General features: G+C 38.5%; 4 protein-coding genes across 5 annotated transcripts in view; 2 read left to right on the top strand and 2 right to left on the bottom strand.

Annotated features, from left to right (window-relative positions):
• LOC107570553 (glutamate--cysteine ligase catalytic subunit) overlaps nt 1–927 on the bottom strand; it is an 11,233-nt gene extending 10,306 nt beyond the window's left edge. Inside the window, exon 1 of the mRNA XM_016256781.1 lies at nt 468–927. Within this exon, the coding sequence (XP_016112267.1) occupies nt 468–617 (150 nt within the window). The 5' untranslated portion in view covers nt 618–927. The remainder of the gene's footprint in view (nt 1–467) is intronic.
• A 4,497-nt stretch (nt 928–5,424) lies between these two features.
• Nucleotides 5,425–8,852, bottom strand: LOC107570550 (kelch-like protein 31). Its single transcript, XM_016256778.1, has 2 exons — nt 7,655–8,852; nt 5,425–6,291 (listed from the first exon to the last, which is right to left on the bottom strand). Exons 1-2 carry the CDS (start codon nt 8,827–8,829, stop codon nt 5,559–5,561), a joined length of 1,908 nt encoding a protein of 635 aa, XP_016112264.1. The 5' UTR covers nt 8,830–8,852; the 3' UTR covers nt 5,425–5,558.
• A 1,571-nt stretch (nt 8,853–10,423) lies between these two features.
• On the top strand, nt 10,424–20,514 carry LOC107570551 (transcription elongation factor B polypeptide 3-like). Of its 2 annotated transcripts, XM_016256779.1 has the most exons (11): nt 10,425–10,534; nt 12,352–12,408; nt 12,485–12,597; nt 12,724–13,384; nt 14,356–14,458; nt 14,691–14,852; nt 14,942–15,039; nt 15,352–15,532; nt 17,914–18,037; nt 19,562–19,665; nt 19,988–20,514. In XM_016256779.1, the coding sequence occupies exons 1-11, from the start codon at nt 10,463–10,465 to the stop codon at nt 20,047–20,049; spliced, it is 1,737 nt and encodes a 578-aa protein (XP_016112265.1). In that variant the 5' UTR covers nt 10,425–10,462; the 3' UTR covers nt 20,050–20,514. The 2 variants fall into 2 exon arrangements, with proteins under 2 accessions (XP_016112266.1, XP_016112265.1); XM_016256780.1 differs by lacking the exons at nt 19,562–19,665; nt 19,988–20,514 and adding an exon at nt 18,871–18,935 and having other exon boundaries at nt 10,424–10,534.
• A 546-nt stretch (nt 20,515–21,060) lies between these two features.
• LOC107570557 (leucine-rich repeat-containing protein 1) overlaps nt 21,061–22,553 on the top strand; it is a 55,565-nt gene continuing 54,072 nt past the window's right edge. Inside the window, exon 1 of the mRNA XM_016256791.1 lies at nt 21,061–21,351. Coding sequence (XP_016112277.1) covers nt 21,193–21,351 — 159 coding nt within the window. The 5' untranslated portion in view covers nt 21,061–21,192. The remainder of the gene's footprint in view (nt 21,352–22,553) is intronic.

Genomic DNA, 22,553 nt, shown 5'->3' with positions numbered 1-22,553 from the left:
ACCACCACACAACACCGTGGGGGGGGGGGGGGGGGGGGGAATCTAAATATCTTAAATTTGAGCTTCAGCTGTGCAGTGTCTAGACTGCTTTCCCTTCACTATCCGAAAGTTAACAAGCTGAAGTTTTAATTTGGTCAATAAAATCACGCACGCGCATGAATTGTATTTGCCTACAAAACTGGATAAGCATTAGCCTTCAGATCGCAAGGGTTTTATGAATCATGCATCCACAAGTGCCAATGCACAAAGCAGAAAGCATGCATAACACAAAGCGAGCTGAACGGCGCACCTGCTCACGAGCAGCATCCCAATGTGGTCCATTGCATCATTGCATGCAACCACGTGTTTCTCCATCGCACGCAGTTATGCCGTGCATTTCTGAAGATGAGAGAGAGAGAGAGAGAGAGAGAGCGCGAGAGCGAGAGCGCGAGCGCGAGAGAGAGAGAGAGAGAGAGAGAGAGCCTCACCTCGTCTCCCCATTTCAGCACATCCCTCTGGCGCTCTTTGACCTTGTTGTAGATGTTGAGGAACTGCAGGATGCCGTGCTTTCTAACGTGGTCCGCATGTTTCTTGGTCTCTTCCCAGTTGAGCGGCGACCCTTGCGACAGTAAGCCCATCGCACAAACCTTTAATTAAATAGCGTATCGATATGGACTCGGACTCGGACTCGGACTTCTGCGTCTCCTCCGCCGCGCGCCGCGATCTCCCTTCACTCGCGATATCCTCAACGACAATCGCACGCACGCGAGGCCTTATATGACTCGTTTCAAACGCGGATGTGTTCGCTTTTCTCGTCCTAGCGGTTCCGAGTCAAGCACGGGCTACGGTCTCTCGCCACCCCGACTGATATTTGATCGCAGTGCGCGAGCTGTGTCAACCCCTTCCTCGCGCACACACACTTTACGCGGACTGGGAGCACGTGACTGTGTGGAGGCGGCGAGGTCATGTGATGACTCCGCAGGCCTGTGCTGTTGTGCGTGCGCTGGCGACGGTAACAGCTGCTGTGGAAGCCGATCGGGGTGAATACAGGCGGAATGGGTGTTTGTTTTGTTTTTTCTTCTTATGTGAAGGTCACAATCATATGTTGTCGTTGTTGATGCTTTTTTTTTTTTTTTTTTTTTTTTTTTTTTTTTTGCGAAGTTTGACAAAACACTGTATTCGTGTGAAAATACTCTTTAATTACGTGTATTTTGGATATGCTATTTAGCAAGACATTTATGTTACACCAAAAGCAGCAAACAGAACGTTCCCTAATGGTTATTTTCATCGTTTATATACACCATTTTCGTAAAAAAAAATATTTAATGGTGTATATATATATATCTGGGTCATTCTACAGAAACGTCCACTTTTGGTATGGCAAGATGTCTTAAAATGTATTTCTTTTTTTTACATTTAAACTTAGACCACATTATTATATTATCTTTTGACTTTATGAATACACATAAATGACAGCTTAATGATTCTTTTTATATTTTGTGTGCATTTATTTAAAAACCACATGTACCATTTTTTTAGTCACTGGTGTTACCTTACTACTCTGGCAATTTTAAAGGTTTTTATGAAATATTATTTCTCAATTTTTTTAGTACGTGTAGTCAGAGTTACAGAAAAATGATGATAATGCAACAAATAAGGAGATTATGTTTTATTTATTTTAATCCGGTTTGTTTAAAGTGTGCTTGAATGATGTTAGTTCATTTACGCAACCATGTATTTGCTATAACAATGAAAATATTTGTAAAAACAAGTAATGATGCAATCCTTTAAATCTTAACTCTTGAGTGAAGCAGAATTCAATGGATGTAAAATTATTATCATGTCACATGTGATGCATTTTATTTAAAATAGTAACACCAGTGACACAATATGAAACACCAGTGACATACATAAGCCCAAAGATCCTTATTCTTTAACTACAATTAAGTAGATCAGACTAAATTGTTACATTTGGCAATCAGTGAAAGCAGTTAGTAAAAGAGCATCAACGTAATCTGATCTTTACTGGTGTTACCCATTAGGAAGGTAACACCAGTGACAATTTTCATGAAAAATGCATTTTACAAAAAGTCTGCTGCAAGGTATCAAACCACATGTTGTCAATCATGGTATACTCACTAAATTGAGTAGTTTAATCTATTTATATTCTAGTTTTTTACAATTCCCTAACAATAAAGTTGGTCATAATCCAGTGACTTCCACTAAAAGCTTCATATGAAATCATGAGATAAATGAGAGCATTTCTGAGAACTGAAAAGAGACAGTGGACTTCACATGGGCCTGCCTTCATAGATCTTCAGGAAATGGGAGGAAAGAAGTCATCAGTCTGATTTTTATTTCAAAATAAAAGATTTTTGTTAAACGGTAACACCAGTGACACAACTCCAGGGGACCACTACTTTCATTATCTATTTTATAATATTTATTTGGCATTTTGTTTTTTGATTTCATTTACATCATATATTTGATAGTTATGAATACATCATTGTATTTTAAATGGTAGAAAATCCTGTTTTTGACCTAAAAAAAACTAACTTTACCTCTGGCTGTGGGGACGAGCAGTTTTGTGGTGCTGGGAATTCTTTATAATTAATTAAAAATAAATATTGCCACATTGATGGCTCAAGAAGGTGTAATTGTTCAAATAGCACATTGTTTTATTTTAAAATATAAAAGAATTGTAACCCTAAAGTGTTTTTCAAGTGTAATATTTCTGTAAAGGCTAGGGACAGAAAAGTGGACGTTTACATAGAATGACCCATATACCATACTATTAAATAACTTTTTTTTACTTATATATATATATATATATACCATTACATTTTTTTTTTTACGGAAAGGTACTGTACACTTTTTCGTGTGAAAATACTATTTAATTACGTGTATTTTGGATATGTTAGGGTTCGAAGCAATTCCAAAAACAGCAAACAGAAGGTTCCCTAATGGCTATTTTCATCTTTTATATATATATATATATATACACCATTTTAAAGTACCTTTTCGTTCTGTAAAGGCTAGGGACAGAAAAGTGGACGTTTACATAGAATGACCCATATACCATACTATTAAATAACTTTTTTTTACTTATATATATATATATATATATATATACCATTACATTTTTTTTTTTTACGGAAAGGTACTGTACACTTTTTCGTGTGAAAATACTATTTAATTACGTGTATTTTGGATATGTTAGGGTTCGAAGCAATACCAAAAGCAGCTAACAGAATGTTCCCTAATGGTTATTTTCATCTTTTCATATATACATCTTTTTTCATTTTCATACCATTTTAAATATATATATATATAAAATTTTCTTTTACGAAAATGGAATAACCTTCCATTTAAAATGTTGCAGATGTTTTTGAGTGACCCATAAACTTTATATTGAAGATGTCAATAATGTGAATGGGACAAAGCGAATGGGGCTATTGCTATTAGGTCAGGAGTCACTTCTTTTATATTCACTTGTCATCGTCATAATTATTATGCATTTTGCATTGTCATACTGTCTGTTAGCTGCCACTCTAACGCCCATTATGTTTACTTAGTGAACTTGAAAGTCTAATGGTAAAGGGATAGTTCACCAAAAAATGAAAATTATCAACATTTACTCACCCTTGAGTTATTCCAAACCTGTATGGACTTCTTTCTTCTGCTGAACACAACAGAAGATATTCTGAAGATTATGGGGAACCAAACAGGTGATGGACGATGTACCCCATTGACTTCCATAGTATGGAGAAGAAGAAGAAAAAAAACCTATGGAAATCATTGGAGACCATCAACTGGTTGGTTACCTATATTCTTCAAAATACCTTCTTTTTTGTTCAGAAGAAGAAAAACATTTACTGTATACTGGTTTGGAACAAGTGGAGGGCGAGTAAATGATGACAGAATTTTCATTATTAGGTGAACTATGCCTGAAGCTATTTCTGTGCCACTAGCTGCACTAAACTGAAATGCAAAAACAATGTCTTACATTGGTTGGACAAACAGGTATGAATGAAGGAAATCTCTCTCTCTCTCTCTCTCTCATTGTCATTGTTCAAAATAGGTTCCAAGAAAAATGTCAACAGCAACATTTCTTAAGAAGCTTTAATAAATATGCAGAGCTTTATCATTTGACAACATGTATTACAGTATGTATATTGTGAATACTATCCATTGATTTACCTTGAATAAGCAATACCTTATTAAAGTAATAAATGTGTCCAGTTGTCACTTTTTTTTCTATCATACAATGTTTTCTAACCAGAATATTACAAATCATGAACCATCAGGAAACAAAGCGGATTTTATACTTGTCCTCTTGACGGTTCAGGCCAAAACTTTTTTTTTTTTCACAATTATTTATTCTCTCAGTATACAAAATATGCCACCACTGTATATCCTTTTATGTCCTATTCAGTGTTCTTCACATCATCTCCCAAACCATCATAGTGTCTGTTTTTGTATTTTTCAAACGGGGTCATCATGACTAAAATGCTACAGGGCTGAGGATATGTGTCCTTCTCTCTGTGGCCTAATGGTTCCCTCTTGCCAGGAACCCTGCTTATAATGAACTTGCTTGATTTTCCAAGAGTCAGCAGCACTTTGTCGGTGTATTACATCATCAAATAAACTCCTACTCCTCATAGGTTGTAGGTGAAATGTTAAGACCTGGCTTTCTCAAGCAATCTATACAACCAATGCTCCATTGTTGATCAAAGGACAATGTCTAATATATCTGGACAGTTTGCAGTGTTGCAATTACCTCATTTTGCACATTAAGGGACTAATCAAATCATAACCGGAGAATTGGCCCCACTAGGAAAATAATTTCCCAATGGAAATTATAACTCTTGATTTTACAAATATGTGTTGTTTTTTATGCATTTCCTATTTCCCATAAACCTTATAAACAATAAATCTACCTCCAAGACAAATCTCTCTGAATTTTCCTGTACCCACAAAACCTACGAACCATCTTCGAAATGCATCCATCTTTAGTTGTTTTCAAATCGCTTCAGTTTTAAACATAGTGGCTTATATAAATAATTGTTCATTTGTATGCATTATTATGTTGTGACTTGACATCCAACATTTCCGAGATTGCCACGCACTGACAATTAATCTTGGCATCTGTGAGTAAAAATTATATTATAAAACGGATAGTTCCGGTGCTTGATTCTGATTGGCTGAGCCACGTTCGACGCTGTTGTAAATTACTCTACAAACACACACCTTTGTTTACTTCTGTGTGTTGCTTGGACTATATTGTTTGGTGGAATATCATTACACATTATTTGCTCTGTTTTATTCTGTGAAACCTTACTACGTATATGGAATAACCGTTTTATAAAAGCAATAAGCCCCGTGAAGCCGTGGTTTACAGAGAATTTATAACAGCTAAGGGGGTTCGCTTCGCATCGTCCCTAACAACGCCCCTTAGCTGTTATAAATTCACTATAAACCTCGGCTTCTTGGGGCTTATTGCTTTATTGAACAAACAGTAAGATAAAACTTTGTAAAATTTTATTACATTTAGCAACTCAAATACATTTCCTCGCTGCTTATATACTAACTGGCACTGACGATATAGAGCTGGCCCTCGACTCTCGTGTTTTGCGTGTGGGGATGGTGACAACACAACATGAGATACCAACTGTTGCCTCTGGCAATTCGTCATCCTCAGTCCATTCGTTAATAACGGGGTTATACACCTGAATACATTTTTTGTACTTCTTCTCAATCTCATTCCAGCCACCCAGGAGGTGAATCTTATTATTCACATTGGCAGCACCAGCTGTGCTCACTCCTGTGAGCAAGGGGGCGACGTAGCTCCACTGGCCGGAGTGAGGGTTGTAACATTCAACTGGCAAGACGTCGACCCTCTCGCCACGGCCGCCCAATTGGCTGCCACCGAGAACATAGGCACGGTCTCCAACGCTCACTGAACAGTGCCATCCTCTCGGCGTGCTCAGGCTGTTCTTATCCTGCCAGCTATCGGTGGATGGGTCGTAAGAACATACAGAGCGAGAGTAGGCATTGTTAATGTAACCACCGCTCACCAAGATCTTGCCATCAATAACTGTGCTAGCATGGCAACATCTAGGGACTTCCATTGCCGCTTTCATTTGCCATTGGTTAGAGGATGGAACGTAGCACTCGACAGATGCCTGGCAGCCGTCAGAATTACGCCCCCCTACAGCAAACAGGAGACCGTTGAAGGTGTTGAGGCTGAAATGAGTGCGCTTTTGAATCATGTTTGCCAGGTGGATCCACGTGTTGAATCGGGGGTCATATCTAATGAGGGAAACACTCGTGAGTGATGCATCACTTCGAAAAAATACATGCCAGTAGACTTTAGACACTTAAAGGGATAGTTCACCCAAAAAATGTAAATTCTGTCATTAATTACTCACCCTCATGTCGTTCCAAACCCAGGTCCTTTTGTTCATCTTCAGAACACAAATTAAGATATTTTTGATGAAATCCGAGAGCTCTCTGACCCTCCATAGAGAGCAACACAACTGCAATGTTCCCAGGTCCAGAAGGTAGTAGGACATCATTAAAATAGTCCATGTGACATCAGTGGTTCAACCGCAGTTTTACAAAGGTATGAGAATACTTTTTGTGTGCAAAGAAAACAAAAATAACGACTTTATTCAACAATTCTTCTCCTCCAAATCACGCCTTCTGCCATTATCGAGAGTACCTCTGCACGTAAAAAAAAAGAGGAAAGCACGGCATGCGTCATGGAACTCACAATAATGGCGGAAGGCATGATTTGGAGGAGAAGAATTGATGAATAAAGTCGTTATTTTTGTTTTCTTTGCACACAAAAAGTATTCTCGTAACTTTGTAAAATTGCAGTTGAACCACTGATGTCCTTACTACGCTTCTGGGTCTGGGAACATTTCAATTGCTTTGAGAGAGCTCTCAGATTTCATCAAAAATATCTTAAAGGGGTCATATGATGCTATTTCAAATGTTCCTTTGTCTTTGGAGTGTTACAAGCTGTTCATGCATATATAAGATCCGTAAAGTTGCAAAGACTAAAGTCTCAAACCCAAAGAGATATTCTTTGTAAAAGTTAAGCCTCGTCCAAGCCCTCCTAAAACCCCTCATTCAAACACGCCCCCACATGTCTACGTCACTGTGTTGGACGATTTGCATAACACTGCCCAAATGTTTACGCAAAGAAAGAAGACGTAACTTTTATTCTTGCTGTAGTATTTTTGCCGCCGCCGCCATGTCATGGAGATACTGTATGTTTCCAAATATGGTGAGGGGCGTCACATGCTTGAGGTATTCGGCCAATCACAGCTCACTGGATAGCTGGCCAATCAGAGCACACCTCGCTTTTCAGAATGATGAGCTTTGTAAAAATCAACGAGTTTCAGAAAGGCGGGGCATAGAGGAGCAACAATAATGTACGGTATGTGGAAAGTAATGTGTTTTTTAACCTTAAACCACGTAAACACATTGCATTACACCAAATACACAAAAGCATCGTCATATGACCCCTTTAATTTTAATGTTACGGAAATTAACAAAGGTCTTACAGGTTTGGAACCACATTAGGATAAGTAATTAATGACAGAATTTTAATTCATGGGTGAACTCTCCCTTTAAGTGATCGTAAAGAAAGGACATCGGCTCTTACCTGATGAAATTGCTGACGGCATGTTTTGCTTGGTTCCTAGCATCATTCTGGTCTTCACCACCAGCCACGTAAAGGAAGCCGTCCAAAACAGCAACACACTGATTGAAGCTCTTCGCGGGCAACTCAGTCAGCTTGTTCCAGACACTGTCATCATCTCTGTAGAGAATGTCCTTGCTGAGAGATTTTTCGGTTAGGGCAGGCCGGCCTCCCACCGTGAGCAGCACTCGTTGGCCTCCACGGACCTTGGTTCTTCTGGATTGCAGGATGTTCTGCTGGAATGGCAGCAGGTGGTAATTCATGGCATCAACCAACAGACGGTGGCACTCAGAATCTTGCATCATCCTGGGAACGATCTGCACGTGACTTACAAGATCCTGGGGTAAGATGGTTCCAAAGCGGATGCTGGACAGCAGATCAGGAGCATACTTCAACCTCTTCTCATCAAAGTCTAACCACTTCATTGCGATCTGGAAAGCTGTGAGCTCAGAGGGCAACTGGAGCGAGTCGTCCGTGAGAAATTCGCTGATCTGCTCGTAGGTGAGCTTTAGGAACTGTTCCATTTCGGAGAACTCGATGAAGTTCTCCCGCATGAACTTCTGCGCAGCCTCTTTCGTCTCTTTCAGATTGTACGTGTCGGCGATGTTGACAACATACATGCAGTTCTCCACGCTGATCTCCCGCATCAAGAACTCGCTGCACATCTTCACCAGAGAATGGATCTGCAACAGCATGGCTGCTGATATCGTGCTACCAATGGTGTACAAAGACAAGGTCAGTTTTCCAGAATAGGCGTATGTGATGACTGCAGCCAGACCAACTGGGGACAAATCACTGAGCTCAATCTTCTTGAGGGCTGGATCCTTCCTGAGCATGTTTTGGATGTACTCACTGCAGGAAGCCATCACGACTTTGTGAACGTCAAAGGATTTGGACTTGGTTGCTACAGTCAGATCACAGAGGAAGCTGTCTTGCCTCATGTGGCCAAGACCCTCCAAGAGGTTGGGTGCATAGACGGAGTCAGTGACCTCCGTTGAGATACAACTAAAGCCGTTTCCACCTTCCAGGAGTGTGTTGAGCCCATTGATTTTGTTGGTGGGAATGTCCTCTACCAGAATTGTCATCTCATTGATGTCAGCTTTGTTCTTCTTAGCGGCCTTGTTCTTTTTGGGTGCCATGACTGCAGTGATGGGTCACAGCCAAGACCTAAAAAGAATTTTGACAAAATACGAACACATTATGAATCGAAGAACACATTTTAACACATGTGCACAGACAAATCTGAACACATCTATTACTCTTGACTTGTTAGCATGCAGGAGGTGATCACTTTCTATGTTTACAGCATAAGTTAACCAACTTCTTAAATTTGGACCAAATATACATCAATTGATATATGCTAAACTTATACTTCAGCATTTGACTATCTATTAGCAACCATAATCTTGTATACAAAGGAAGTTAACAAATATTCAAGACTGGGTGTAGCCTACCAAAAGTCATAGCTCATGAATCAATTTTTGAAAAAGCCATATTCATTGATTATATGAAAATGTATAGTTGGTTGCAGTCCTGCTCTCAAACAATGTATGCAACATTTTAATATTGTGCAAGAGATCTTTCATTTTACAATGCTCTATGTATCATTAATTCAGCCATTTTGCATAATACTTCATGTGTTTTCAGCAAAAAAAACAAAAAAAAACATCACATTCTCAGACTGAACCAGTCCTCTGAAGTCTGTAGTGACAGACTTTTCTCATATTTCAAAACCACGTGCAGTGTTGCTTAACTATTAGGGTCACTCTAACAAGAAGCAAAAAAAACAACAACAACTCAAAAACAAAAAGTCATCTCAGAAGTGTAAAGCTTTATACTAATGCTCTTTAAAATACCAAAATTAACTCTTAAGAGTTGTTATCGCAGCATATCACCTCGGCATTCCTCTCTTTGCATCTGTCACAAGTTATCACATCTATGGCCAAGAATAGAAAGGCAGCGTACCATTGCCCTAAGGTTCCTTTTATAGACTCGAAGTCATTTAAACCCATCTGTCCTTTCAGTACTATAACTGATAACTGTATTTGTAAGGAAATGTTATTTTGTTAAATTAAAATAATACTACTGGGTCTATGAGTGTTGCATTTGTACCAAGTTCACACACACACACACACACACACACACACACACACTTAAGTTTCCCTATTTTACCCAGCACTGGGTTGTATTTAACCCAGCATTTTTTTAGAGTGTACATTTATAAATTAATAGTTTTATTAATTGGAAGGACCAGTTATTAAAGTAGCTGCATATGTGAAGTAGCCTAGTGCAGATTTATTTTGAAGAACTGCAAGCACTGCGAAGTTTTCATGTTAGCTTTTAAGCTTGTTTATTTATTTATTATTAAAAACTCATAAAATTATCAACGGGATAGTCAAGACAGCTGACTCTACTGACGAGCATCCGGCGTTTATGTAATCACACACACACAGACACACACACACCAGACAAACAATTAAATTCAGAAGGATATGCGTTTTGTCTTTTTTAGTGTGCTGCAGGTTTTATTAAAGTTGTAACTAACTGCTTATATTCAGTAATCAGTTCAAAAGTGTGATTCCGTGCGTTTGTGGAGTGTTTGGGAGACATACGCCCCGCGGTGCGTCTTTATTTGTCCAATAGCTCGTGTGCAATGATTCTGAGGGGACTCTAGCCTTTCCAACCAGGTAAAATACCTTATATCGTCTCCGCCCATATAAAGGTGACGAAAAAATATGGCGAGACTTTAATAGGCGCATGTGAGGAGCTGACATGGCCGCAGCTGATGTGAAAAAGGTTTTGCACTTAAAACATCAGCTGAAAGAATCCTGTGAAGGACACACGGTAGGATGCCGTCTGTCGCTCTGCATCTGTCAACAAGAAGGTTTTGTATCGTTTTACAGACGAAAAGATAAAGCCGAAAGGGCAAGACAACACCAGGATTAACGCAATAACATTCAACTTTTTAAGTCTAATTTCTAGCATGCACCTTCTTAAAATAAGACTTTTTGTGAATTCGGTCATCAAGACAAAACCTCTAATATTAGCATGTTTTAAATAATTTGGGTAGGAGGCGAACACAATTGGGATACATTAAAACAATAGTCAACTAAATAATAAACTGAAAGGTTGAACTGTGTAATTAGATTTATTTTATACACTCTAAAAAAAATGCTGGGTTAAATGGGGACAAACCCAGCTATTGGGTTGTTTTGACCCAGCGGTTGGGTTGTTTTGAGGTTGGGCTGTTTTGAGGTTGGGTTGTTTTGACCCAGCGGGTGGGTTGTTTTGAGGTTGGGTTGTTTTGACCCAGCGGGTGGGTTGTTTCGAGGTTGGTTTGTTTTGACCCAGCGGTTGGGTTGTTTTGACCCAGAGGTTGGGTTGTTTTGACCCAGCGTGTGGGTTGTTTTGACCCAGCGTGTGGGTTGTTTTGACCCAGCGTGTGGGTTGTTTTGAACCCAACTGCTGGGTCAAAACAACCCAATAGCTGGGTTTGTCACTTTTTAACCCAGCATTTTTTATGTTTATTTTTTATATTTTTATTTTTTCACCTTTTTCATGTTTGCTGTTTCTTGATTTGTTTGGCCGTAATTGTTTGACGGTTTACATTTCACTGAAAAGCCATTAAATAACCTATAAGATCACCTATAAGTCTGCCCTACTTAAACCTAAAGTTTTATTTAAATGTAAGGTATGCTATGTTAAATTAATGGTATGACATGTTATTTATTTATAAGTGCACACATACATACTCTTTGCACAGGAAAAAAATGACATGAACTGTGAAAAGAAAATGTAGTATGTCAGCAGCTGTTGACATGAAGGTGGAGTTGATGGGGGAGTAGGCACTTGAGAGGGTGTCTTTCTAAAAATAACATTGCAGTTGTCTCTTATGTTGGCTGTCTGTCAATTTAGGCCATGAAGAGGCAATGTGGCAGTACTTGTTTTGTTTAAATGTAACATTCAACATGTTGGAGACTTTTGCAGTGCCCTGTCAAAGTAGTATTTTGTTTGATGGGACTGCACATTGCAGAAGCCCCTCTACTGCACATGCGCAGTGCCTTGTATTTTACAACCGGTGGGTGGCTGTTATTTCGTTGCCCATTTATAGTACCTTAGCTGAGGTTTCCCTATACATAGAGCACGACCAGAGCGCTCGCTCAGCAAATTCACATTTTTAAACAGCCACGTGGAAATGGGCAGGTTTATAATTCTGTTCTGTATGTGATATCCACAACATAGGGGCATTTTCAGTAACATTAGATTGTATTAATTGGTTTGAAATGCAATATACAGACATTTGTATTTGATTCATATACATGCCTTTAACTTATTTTCTGGAGCGTGGTGGAATAACACTTAATTTCCCAGAGTGCTCTAATTTTCCGAGTTTACAATCAATGTGAAGCAGGTTTCTTAAACAAAACTTCTAACAAGTAATGTGCTTAGTTTGTTGAAACACCTGCAAACACACTAGCATTAATTAATGTTTGGATGATTGTTCTGACTATTGAATTCAATAAAGTTCTCCTTTTAGTGCTAGTTCAGTAGCTTGTTGGAGTTTAAATTCTCATTAATTGAAACAGTTTTTTCCCAAAACCTGGTAATAAGTAAATTATTGCTTTGGCTTCGATTATTTAATTGAACCTGTTCTGTTTCAGCTGCTGAAAATCTTGAAGAAACTTGAATTATTGGACATTACACTTGAAATTCTCGCTGTAAGAGCTTCATTTATTTTTGAAAAATATTGACATATTTTCTCTCGAGCTTCCAATATTCATATTTCGTTTGTAGGAAACGGGAATTGGAAAAATTGTCAACTCCTTTCGGAAGCACGATGAGGCTGGAAAGGTGGCAAAAATATTGGTTAATCGATGGAAAACTCTTGTTCCAAAAGACTCTATAAGGTATCATCTGGTCCTGGTACAAATCTGTAATTGGGGAAAAAATGTTTTTATTTGCATTTGAGATTTTATCTTTTTCATGTGACATACTGTATTCCTGGTCTGCACTCTTTTTGTTCTTTCTTGCAGTTCGAGTGGGGGAAAGCCTGATGACTTCCTAAGCCAAAATGAACAGCTTAATAAAGACGTTCAAGAAAGGAGTAAACATGAAAACAGCCAGCTTGCAGAGACTACCAATTCTAGGAAGAAGCCAAAAATGGAGAATTCCAGTACTGAAAAGAAAATGTCACAGAATGTTGACACTAAATGCAAAATCAAGCCCAGTAAATCCAAAATCTACTTTAATGGTGAAAAAAAGGGTGAGCCAAAAAAAGATTCAAGTGTAAATCAGGGCTCAGGACATGGCAAGGGTGAGCACACAAAACATGAAAGCAAAAAGACTGACAAGGTTTCTGGTGTAACAAAAAAACAGGAGAATACGAAACGTGAAAAATCTTTGAAAAGACCTGAAGCAAGGCAAAAGCAGAGAGAGAAGAGTGGAGATGCATGCAAAAAAGAAAAGATAGAGAAGGCCACAGACAAAGCAGTAGCAATGGAGACTGAGTATGGCTGTCAAACGCCTTCCATGTCCTTTGAGGCCTACCTGAGCTATGACCTTGAGCCTCCCAAACGCAAAAAATCCTTCGGTGTTGCTAAGAACCCCAAGAGACGTAAAACTGCCCACAAAGAGAACTCTGGTGTGTCTCTTGGGAAGACAAGCAAAGCAGTAACAGAAGACCCAATGAGAACGGTATACAAAAACACACTTACTTGTGGTTGTTTTTCTCCAATCCTTTAAAAATAAAAAATAAAAGGTTCTGCCACAATGATGTCCTTTAGTCCAGAAAATCTCATGCTCTGCTGTAGCTTTCAGATAGTCACTTTGGATCAGTTCCCAAACACAGAGTAACCAATGACGCTTAAATGGTTAGTCACCCAAAAATGAAAATTAGCCCATAAATTACTCACCCTCGAAGCATCCTAGGTGTATATGACTTTCTTCTTTCAGACGAATCCAGTCGGAGTTGTATTAAAAATTGTCTTTGATCTTTCAAGCTGTTTAATGGCACTCAGCAGGTGTTGCAGTGCATCAGTCCAAAATAAGTTAAATAAAAAGCGCCCATCCAAAAAAACCTCACACGGCTCCGGGGAGTGAACAAAGGCCTTCTGTAGCGAATCGATGCGTTTTTGTAAGAAAAATATCCGTATTCAAAACTTAATCACTTTAATGTAGCTTGCGCTCACTGTTGTACACTGAAGCAGTTCCGGGCGGATGACACTTTTTTTTTTATTTAAAATTTTTTTTTTTTTTATGGATGGGCACATTTTAATTAAGTGCTTTTGGACTGATGCATGCAACACCCGCTGAGTGCACTTAAACAGCTTGACAGATCTATAACTCCGACTGGATTCGTCTGAAAGAAGAAAGTCATATACACCTAGGATGACTTTAAGGTGAGTAATTAATGCGCTAATTTTTATTTTTGGGTGAACTAACCCTTTAATGTTATTGATATCAAACCTGACGCATGCAGCTAATGTTGCTATTTTTGATTTGAGATTTTGGAGCTTTATACCCCAGTCGCTTTCCATTGATTTTCATCCTATAGAAAAGAAACCAAAAATCCACCTGTTGTGATTCATTGATGACAAAGTCATACAGGTTTAAAACGATGTGAAATTGCGGAAAATCATAACAGACATTTTATTTTTGAACTCCAGGTTCCTGAGCAATCAGTGATGGACTTGCTAAACATTCCTTTGCCAACCAGTTTTCCTGAATGCGAGGATGTTTCTCAGTATCAGTACTTCAGTGAAAAGAAAGGTGGGTCAATGCTAGGGTTGAAAAAAGGTGGAAAATTTCCAGTAAATTTCGGAAACGTTCCAGAAATTTTGGAAACTTTCCAGGATTTTGGGGAATATTCTGGAAATTTTTCACACCTTTGCAACCCTAGTCAAAGCTTTGCATCTGCTGATTTTTTTTCCTATGTTCTCAAATGCCAAAAGCATGACATCGCTACAATAGAAATATTGTATTTATTTATTTATTTTCCTAGTGGATATAAAGGTCATTGATGTCTGTGAAGAGGCCCCGGTCTTCATTGGACAAAGGCTGAAGAATAAGATGCAAGTGTACTCTGGGAGTAAGATGGCGTACCTGCCCACCATGATGACGCTGTACCAGCAATGCATTCGAGTGCTGCAGAACAACATTGACGGTACGCGACTGGACATTGTGATTTTGTTCTCAATATTATAATTGTGTGAGGTCCGGTGAGCTTGATTTTTTTTTTGGACCGTTTTGCAGCTCTCTATGAAATTGGAGGTGTGCCATTTGAGATTTTGGAGCCAGTACTAGAGCGCTGCACGCCTGAACAGCTGCTCCGTATTGAGGAGTGTAATCCAGTAAGAAGCTAACTGTTGTCTTTCATAGTGAGAATGCTGGAAACTGTGTGTGCCATATACATGGACTCAACCACACGACTTATTTTTTATTATTAACATTTTGAATAATAGTCATGAAAACGATGAAATGATGGCTTTGAAGTGTGGGAATTGCCTAATGACCAAGTCAATTAAAGTTTTAAATTAAAACAATAAGCCCCGTGAAGCCGTGGTTTACAGTGAATTTATAATAGCTAAGGGGTGTTGTTAAAAAAATTACTTTTTCTTTTCTTTAAGTGACTTCCCAGTATAGGTTTTGTATTTCTGACACAGGTGTACATTGGTGTGACGGACCACCTGTGGGAGAGACACTGCCAGAAAGACTTCAGAAATGCCCAGCTGGAGGAGTATGAGTCCTGGAGAGAGATGTACCTCCGCATGTCCAAGGAGAGGGAGAGAAAACTAAAGCAAATCACAAAGAGCATCACCTCTGCTCACTCCGGGAAGCCCAAAGGTAATTGGATTTGCACTGTGCTCTGCAGTTTCTCATTAATCCTTGTTTCTTCCTTACACGTGTTACGGGAATCGTTCACCCAAAAATTAAAAGTTGCTGAAAATGTACTTGTGTTCCTTCTAAAGAACAGATTTGGAGAAATGTAGCATTACATCAGTGTCTCAGCAATGGGTGCTCTGCAGTAAATGGGTGCCGTCAGAATGAGAGTCCAAACAGCTGATAAAAACATCATCATAATAATCCACAGCTCTCCAGTCCATCAGTTAATGTCTTATGAAGTGAAAAGATGCACGTTTGTAAAAAACAAATCCATCATTAAAATGTTTTAACTTTAAACCATTGCTTTTGGCCAAAATACCAGTCCATAATCCATAATAATTCTTCATCCAGTGAAAATGTCCATCCCATTTCACCCTCTGTTATGGATAGAGGACTCATATTTTAGCTGGAAGTAATGGTTTGAAGTTTAAAAACATGCAGCTTTTCACTTCACAAGATGTGATGGAGTATTTGTTGATTATTATGATGATGTTTTTATGAGCTGTTTGGACGCTGATGTTTCTGACGGCACCCATTCACTGCAGAGGATCCATTGGTGATGTAATGATAAATGCTACATTTTTCCAAATCTGTTCTGATGAAGATACAAATTCATCTACGTCTTGGATGTCCTTAGGGACAGCCAATTTTCATTTTGGGGCGAACTGTTTCTTTAATGTCCCAAAGCAGCCCTGACCACTGATATCCTAATATGCATGGTATAAATGATATGAAAGTATCTACTGCTCTACAATAATGTCATGTTGCCCAGTGCTGGCTTGTAGTACAGCTGATTTGGGTTCCAGCCTCAAAGTTGCTTCCTCCTACTGTAGATTGTCAGCTGATGTTTAATTCTACTGTCCAAGCTGGTATTTTAGACAGACGTTGACTGACTATTGGGAGATGATTTGTAAGCCTCATCTTTAAGTATTTCTCCAGAGCGGGAGCAGTTGTTTGTTGGTGAGCTGAGCTTGAAGGCTCATAAATGCAGTTGGCTTCTGTGGTAATATGGCTCTGACCGTCTGTCTGCTCAGACGATGAATAGATTTAGAGCGCAACTCTGACTTTGGGGTTAATGGAAGTAGATGGATACGGTTGAATTCTAATGCCTTCAAACTTTTGTTTTCATCTTCTTTAAGGCTCTTTTTTGGCTCATTTGATTTCTCGGTTTAATCTTCTAAATGATTTTTATCATAGATGGGATCACAGCAGTTGTCTTGCAATTGATCTTGGCATTTTGACAAAAGATGCATAATGTAATTTTTTACCAAATTTCGTAAAATGTCCTTTTGGGCAAAATGTAAAAATTGTCTCCCTTTAAATTTCCTGGGTTGGATTTTTGGCACATTAAGTGACTGGAAGTGGAATGTACTGTACTCATGTTTTTTATTTTTCTTGTATATCTAATATGAAGACCTTGCTGGCCAACTGAATGGAAAAAGTGCTCAGAAAGCATCTCTTTGCTCTTACTGTAGGTTATAATAATGGATGAATGGATGGCATTTTTTTTTTTAAATGATGCGGTTAGTTTCTGGTTGTGTTCACAAACATGTTTTAGTTGCTAAGTTCCCAGAAGGAAGATTATGGAATCTCGAACTAACTTCTAGAGAAAGAAAAATATTTAGAATATAACTGTATACAGCATCATCTAGAGCACAGTAAAACATGAGCAATACCCATCTATACTTATATTTATTATACATATGCTATTGTTTTAATCTTACATCTATACATATTCCCTTGCATAATTTGTATATAGGACATCTGTACATGCAATATATTGTCTTTTTTTCTATTGTTTATTGATTTTACATTTTATTTTTAATCACTTGTTTTTATTCTTGTCACTTGTCACCCTGTGTCTGCACTGGAAGCTTCTGTCACCAAGACAAATTCCGTGTGTGTGTGCCTCTGTGTGCCTGTGTGTGTGTGTGCGTGCCTGTGTGTGTGCCTCTGCGTGTGCCTGCATGTACGCCTGCGTGTGCGCCTGTGTGCGCCTGGCAATAAAGCTCTTTCTGATTATCTTTTCCGTTTCTCCTCACACAGAGGTGTGTAGCAGAAATGTCATTGCTACACCAAGATGTTTAGTGGATATAAAAAATGTTTCTGTTAGTACATATTACCCCAAGTAATGTGTATGTAGCCCTATTTGGATTGTAGTTGTTTCTCATGCAGACGTAAGGAAATTTCAACATTTACAAGGGCTAGTCTATGATTTTATTGCCATCCAAATCCAGAATGTCAGTGTGTTTTCTCCCACCACCTGCTTTAACTTTGCTTTGAAGGTCTGTTGACGCCTAATGTCACACTTAATGTTTTGTGCTTTTGTTTTTCTCTTTTAGGCAGGCAGGTGAAAATGGCGTTTATTCACTCAGCTGCTAAGCCACCTAGAAATGTGAGGATCCAACAGGAGCTTCACGGCACGGCCGGCCCCGTGACACTACCTCACCCAGCAGACAGAGCCAGGTCAGTTCAGACCAGATTAGGCTGGAAGGGCCACAACCAGCCCTTTTGGTGAAAGAGCCAACTGTGTGTACTTGCATCACAGTTATAGAATTAATAAAACAACTGTATAAATATCATCATGCAGTGTGAGGGGGGAAAAAATCTGTATTCTAAAGGTACTGGTAATTTTCTGTCGGGACATTTGTCGTTATAGTAGTAGTTCACCAAAAAATACTAAAAAAAAAGAAAATTTACTCGGGCCTTTCAAGATGTAGATGAGTTTGTTTCCTCATCAGAACAGATTTGGAGAAATGTAGCATTCCATCACTATTTTTCACCAATGGATGCTCTGCAGTGAATGGGTGCCGTCAGAATGAGAGTCCAAACAGCTGATAAAAACATCACAATAATCCACAGCTCTCCAGTCCATCAGTTAATGTCTTATGAAGTGAAAAGATGCACGTTTGTAAGAAACAAACAAATCCATCAATAAGACTTTGAACTTTCAGCCATTCACATCTTGTGAAGCAAAAAAAAGTGTATTTAAAGTGCATCTAAAAAAAAATTAAAAAAGGTGTTTTAGCTATGAACCATTGCTTCTGGTCCTCTATCCATATTTTGCTTTCTCCAGTGAAACGGTCATCTCATCTGAATCAGGAGAGAAATGTGCACAGCACTGATCAAGCACCGTTTGCAAGCAAAGTTCTAAAGAGTTCTAAATAAACAGGCAGATGGATTTTGATGTGAGAGGACAAAATGGGATGGACTTTTTTTTTTTTGATGAAGAAACGAACTCGTATTTTCTCACATTTTCAAAAAATTGTGATTTTTAAGTGAACTTTTTTTTTTTTTAGGTTTACGGAAACTTCCTTTTGACCCTAAAACACGATGCGAGACGTATTTCATAATAAAACACCTGTGAAATATCAACATGGAAAATTCCTTCATTACATTTATATTTAGTCATTTAGCAGAAGCTTTTATCCAAAGCGACTTACAAATGAGAACAATGGAAGCAATCAAAATCAACAAAAGAGCAATGATATACAAGTGCTATAACAAGCCTCAGATAGCTTAACGTAGTACACATAGCAAAAAAAAATTTTATTATTTAAAAAAGAAAACCGATAGAATAGCAAAAAAGGCCTCTAACAATAGCTTGCTCCATTCTTTTTCTATTGTTAATTGTATAATAAATAACAAGAAAACAAATAGAACACAAAAAGTTTTTTTTTTGTTTTTTTATTTATTTATTAAACAAGCAGTTAGTAAATGAATTGAGTGCAAGTCTAACGGGCAAGTAAAAAAAAATAAAAATAGAATTAGAATAGAGAGTGCTAGAGTTAGAGGGTCAAATAAAGATGGAAGAGATGTGTTTTTAGCCGATTCTTGAAGATGGCTAAGGACTCCGCTGCTCGGACTGAGTTCATGTGAACATAATTCGTTTTTTAGAGAGTGGGCATTGAATTCCCTTCCATTAGTGTCATGCTAGTGACTGTGCAGATGAATATCATTCAAAGAAAATCTTATCACTCCACTCCACAGTAGTGTGAAACCCAATGAGAATCGGGGAAGATCCAGCTTCAGTGAGCCTCCAAAACCCTCCACTAACAACTCTGGCCAAGCCCAAGACCCCCGGAAGATTAAACGTGAGTTTTCACACGTTTTCAACTGTGCCTCTAAAGACCACACTTTATTTGGCAGGAGTCAGTCCATATTCCAATAGTTAGAATATGTGTAATTGTAATAGCAGCTCAAAGCAGCACAAAATTGGCATCTGGTAGTTTATCTGGTTTGCAGATTTGAGCGTGAGACCTGTATCACACATTACCAACAGTCAGAACGGGACATCAGCTCTCATTTACAGCTTTTATTTATTTGAAATCATTTGCTTACATGGTTGATACAGGAGCAAATGCTCTCATTGTTTTGCTCGTCTTAATGTGGTGTGTTTGTCTTGTATGTTCACAGGAGTGGCCCCCATGATGGCAAAGTCCTTAAAGGCCTTTAAAAAGCAGCTTAGTCGCAGATGAATGTAGCAGATCATTCCTCGCCCACCCTTATTGTCTAAACCGTTTGGAGTTTTTTTTTGGTTTTTTTTTTCCCGACCTGATGTAATTTGTAATTCCACAAGATGCTTACACACTCTAAAAAATGCTGGGTTAAATACATCCCAGTGCTGGGTAAAATAGGGACAAACCCAGCAATTGGGTTGTTTTGACCCAGAGATTGGGTTACTTCCAAGAAAGTTGGGTTAAACATTTAACCCAACCGCTGGGCCAAAACAACCCAATTGCTGGGTTTGTCCCTATTTTACCCAGCACTGGGTTGTATTTAACCCAGCATTTTTTAGAGTGCAGTATTGATGAAATATGATCAACTTCGTACTTATTTGTATGAACAATAATTGCACTTTGAAATCAAGCTGTCTCTTTGTATTATTATTTTTTTTCCCCGATCATGACAGACACAGTTTGAATTCTGAAATTAAAACAATAAGCACAAAATCTGTTGTCTGCTGTGGTGCTTGCCTGCCGGTGTGCCATCAAACCCAAGCGTGTTTGTCTCCATCTAGTGGTAGTTCACTCCAAGAACTGTCATTCATTCTTATATGATAGTTGCAGACCGCAGGGAAAAAACAGTAGCCTGCTCAATTGCAAATAATAAAAAGGACTAGCCTTCTAGTCATGCACACAGTAGTTAGATCAGAAAACTTTGGGTATCTGCACACAGCTCTCAAAAAACTCCTAGTTCAAAAATGTATCTAAACTTAATCTAAACTTAGGATTTTAGAATGGCTGTTGGGTAAAAGCAGTTATACCTTGTTGGGATACTTGAAGGCAAATGTTTTCTTGTACATTTTTTGCCGTTTTACTAATTGTTTTTTTGGTTCATAATTGTTTCTGTTGTCATAAATAATTGTTTCTGCTGTTTAAATTGTGCTGAAAAGCCTGTTGGTGCATGTTGTCAGAAAAGGGCTAAGTGTGTTCAGTCAACTGTATGATTGATTTTTCCTCCGCGGACAAGCTTTTGTTTTCTTTGCCAGATTTGTATGCGACACCAGTTGCGCTCTTTCATCGTTCCTGGGTTCTCCAGCGCGTTTGCTTGAGTTTTCATCGCTGTGGCAACTTTTCCAGCAGTACGGGTTTGTCTAGGGCTAGGATCAGCCTCCCGTGATGTTTCACTGTATCCCCCTGTGGCGGTGCAGCCGTCACATCGAGTCGGTCGATAAGCGCCACTGCTCGCTGCTCTTCGTCCCGGATGAGATCTATCGCTACAGAGCGAGTTTGGAAGAGCTTCTACTGGACGCCAACCAGCTCCGGGATTTGCCCAAGGTAAGAAGACGCCAGGCTGTACTGTTGCTAGAAAGGACTGTTCACTAATGGATGAATGAGAAGCGTGTGTGGGCCGCGTCTCAAAAGCTAATACGCCGTCAGCTTGTTACAGCATTACGCGTAGGTGAGCGGAGAGACGTTCAACAGTTGCCCAGTGCGCAGCGGTTTTGAGCATCATTGGGGCCTCGCAGGCGCGTTGGACATGTTGGACATAGACATGTACTCTGAGTCAGCAGCAGTTTTGGGCATCTTGCATTGTCAGCATTGTTGTAATATAGTTTAGTGCTGTCAAACGATTAATCGCGTCCAAAATAAAGTTTTTGTTTATTTAAAACGTGTGTGTACTGTGTATATTTATTATGCAAATATAAATACACACACATACGTGTGTATATATTTAAGAAAAAATGTTATGTTTATATATTAACAATATTTATATGTAATGTAAGTTATAAATATAACTATAGTCTTCATGCAACTATTTTCAAAATGTATACTGTGTGTTATATGTAATAAATATACACAGTACACTAGGGGTGTGCGATATTGACAAAACATATGTTTTTATATATCTCGATATTTTCTGGGATTTTATCGATGACGATAAATAGACGATATTTTGCTGAGTGTGTTATTGTGCTGGTACCTTAAGGACAGCCGAAGACTCCTAATGTTTTTAATATTCTTCATATTCTGTGTGGTGGTCAGTTCATACTGATAGAAATGAATCTTTTCCAATAAGTTTAAACTGATTTTTGCATTTTATGGGCATTTTTACCTTTATAAAGCCATTTTTCTAAAAGTGTCCATTATCTTTTGAGTCAAATTCTTACATTTAATCGGGGAATTAGAATAATAAGACATTCGGGCTGTTACCGAGCAAATTAAATCCACACAGAAGCTGCATCTGAAGTGGCATTTAGACGTGTTTACACACATGTATTATGTTTAATGCAAGACATAAATGCATTTAACCTGCAATTACAAATGCATAAAAAATGTTTTGATGTATTAAACATAAAACGTTGGATACTGATATTTGAAATGATTTAAAACATGAAAAAAATCACAAAAGAAAGGAAAAGCCGAAATGTGAAATTAAAACCAACAGTAGGTGGCAGCAAGTCACTGTTAATAAGTGAGTCGTTGCGATTGAACCGAATCATTTAAACGAGTGATTCATTCAGGAACGAAACACCGTC

Source organism: Sinocyclocheilus grahami, unplaced genomic scaffold, assembly GCF_001515645.1.
Source record: "Sinocyclocheilus grahami isolate Dianchi unplaced genomic scaffold, SAMN03320097.WGS_v1.1 scaffold1475.1, whole genome shotgun sequence".
Lineage (NCBI taxonomy): Eukaryota > Metazoa > Chordata > Actinopteri > Cypriniformes > Cyprinidae > Sinocyclocheilus > Sinocyclocheilus grahami.
The sequence above is the reverse complement of the archived record's forward strand: the minus strand, read 5'-3'. Positions and strand labels throughout refer to the sequence as shown.

Excerpts from the sequence above, each read along its gene's own strand:
- LOC107570550 (XM_016256778.1), bottom strand. The coding sequence starts at position 8,829 with ATGGCACCCAAAAAGAACAAGGCCGCTAAGAAGAACAAAGCTGACATC. Across the intron at positions 6,292-7,654 it reads GCCGTCAGCAATTTCATCAG|ATATGACCCCCGATTCAACA; the intron begins GTAAGAGCCGAT and ends TTCCCTCATTAG.
- LOC107570551 (XM_016256779.1), top strand. The coding sequence starts at position 10,463 with ATGGCCGCAGCTGATGTGAAAAAGGTTTTGCACTTAAAACATCAGCTG. Across the intron at positions 15,040-15,351 it reads GTATTGAGGAGTGTAATCCA|GTGTACATTGGTGTGACGGA; the intron begins GTAAGAAGCTAA and ends TTTCTGACACAG. Across the intron at positions 19,666-19,987 it reads AGACCCCCGGAAGATTAAAC|GAGTGGCCCCCATGATGGCA; the intron begins GTGAGTTTTCAC and ends GTATGTTCACAG.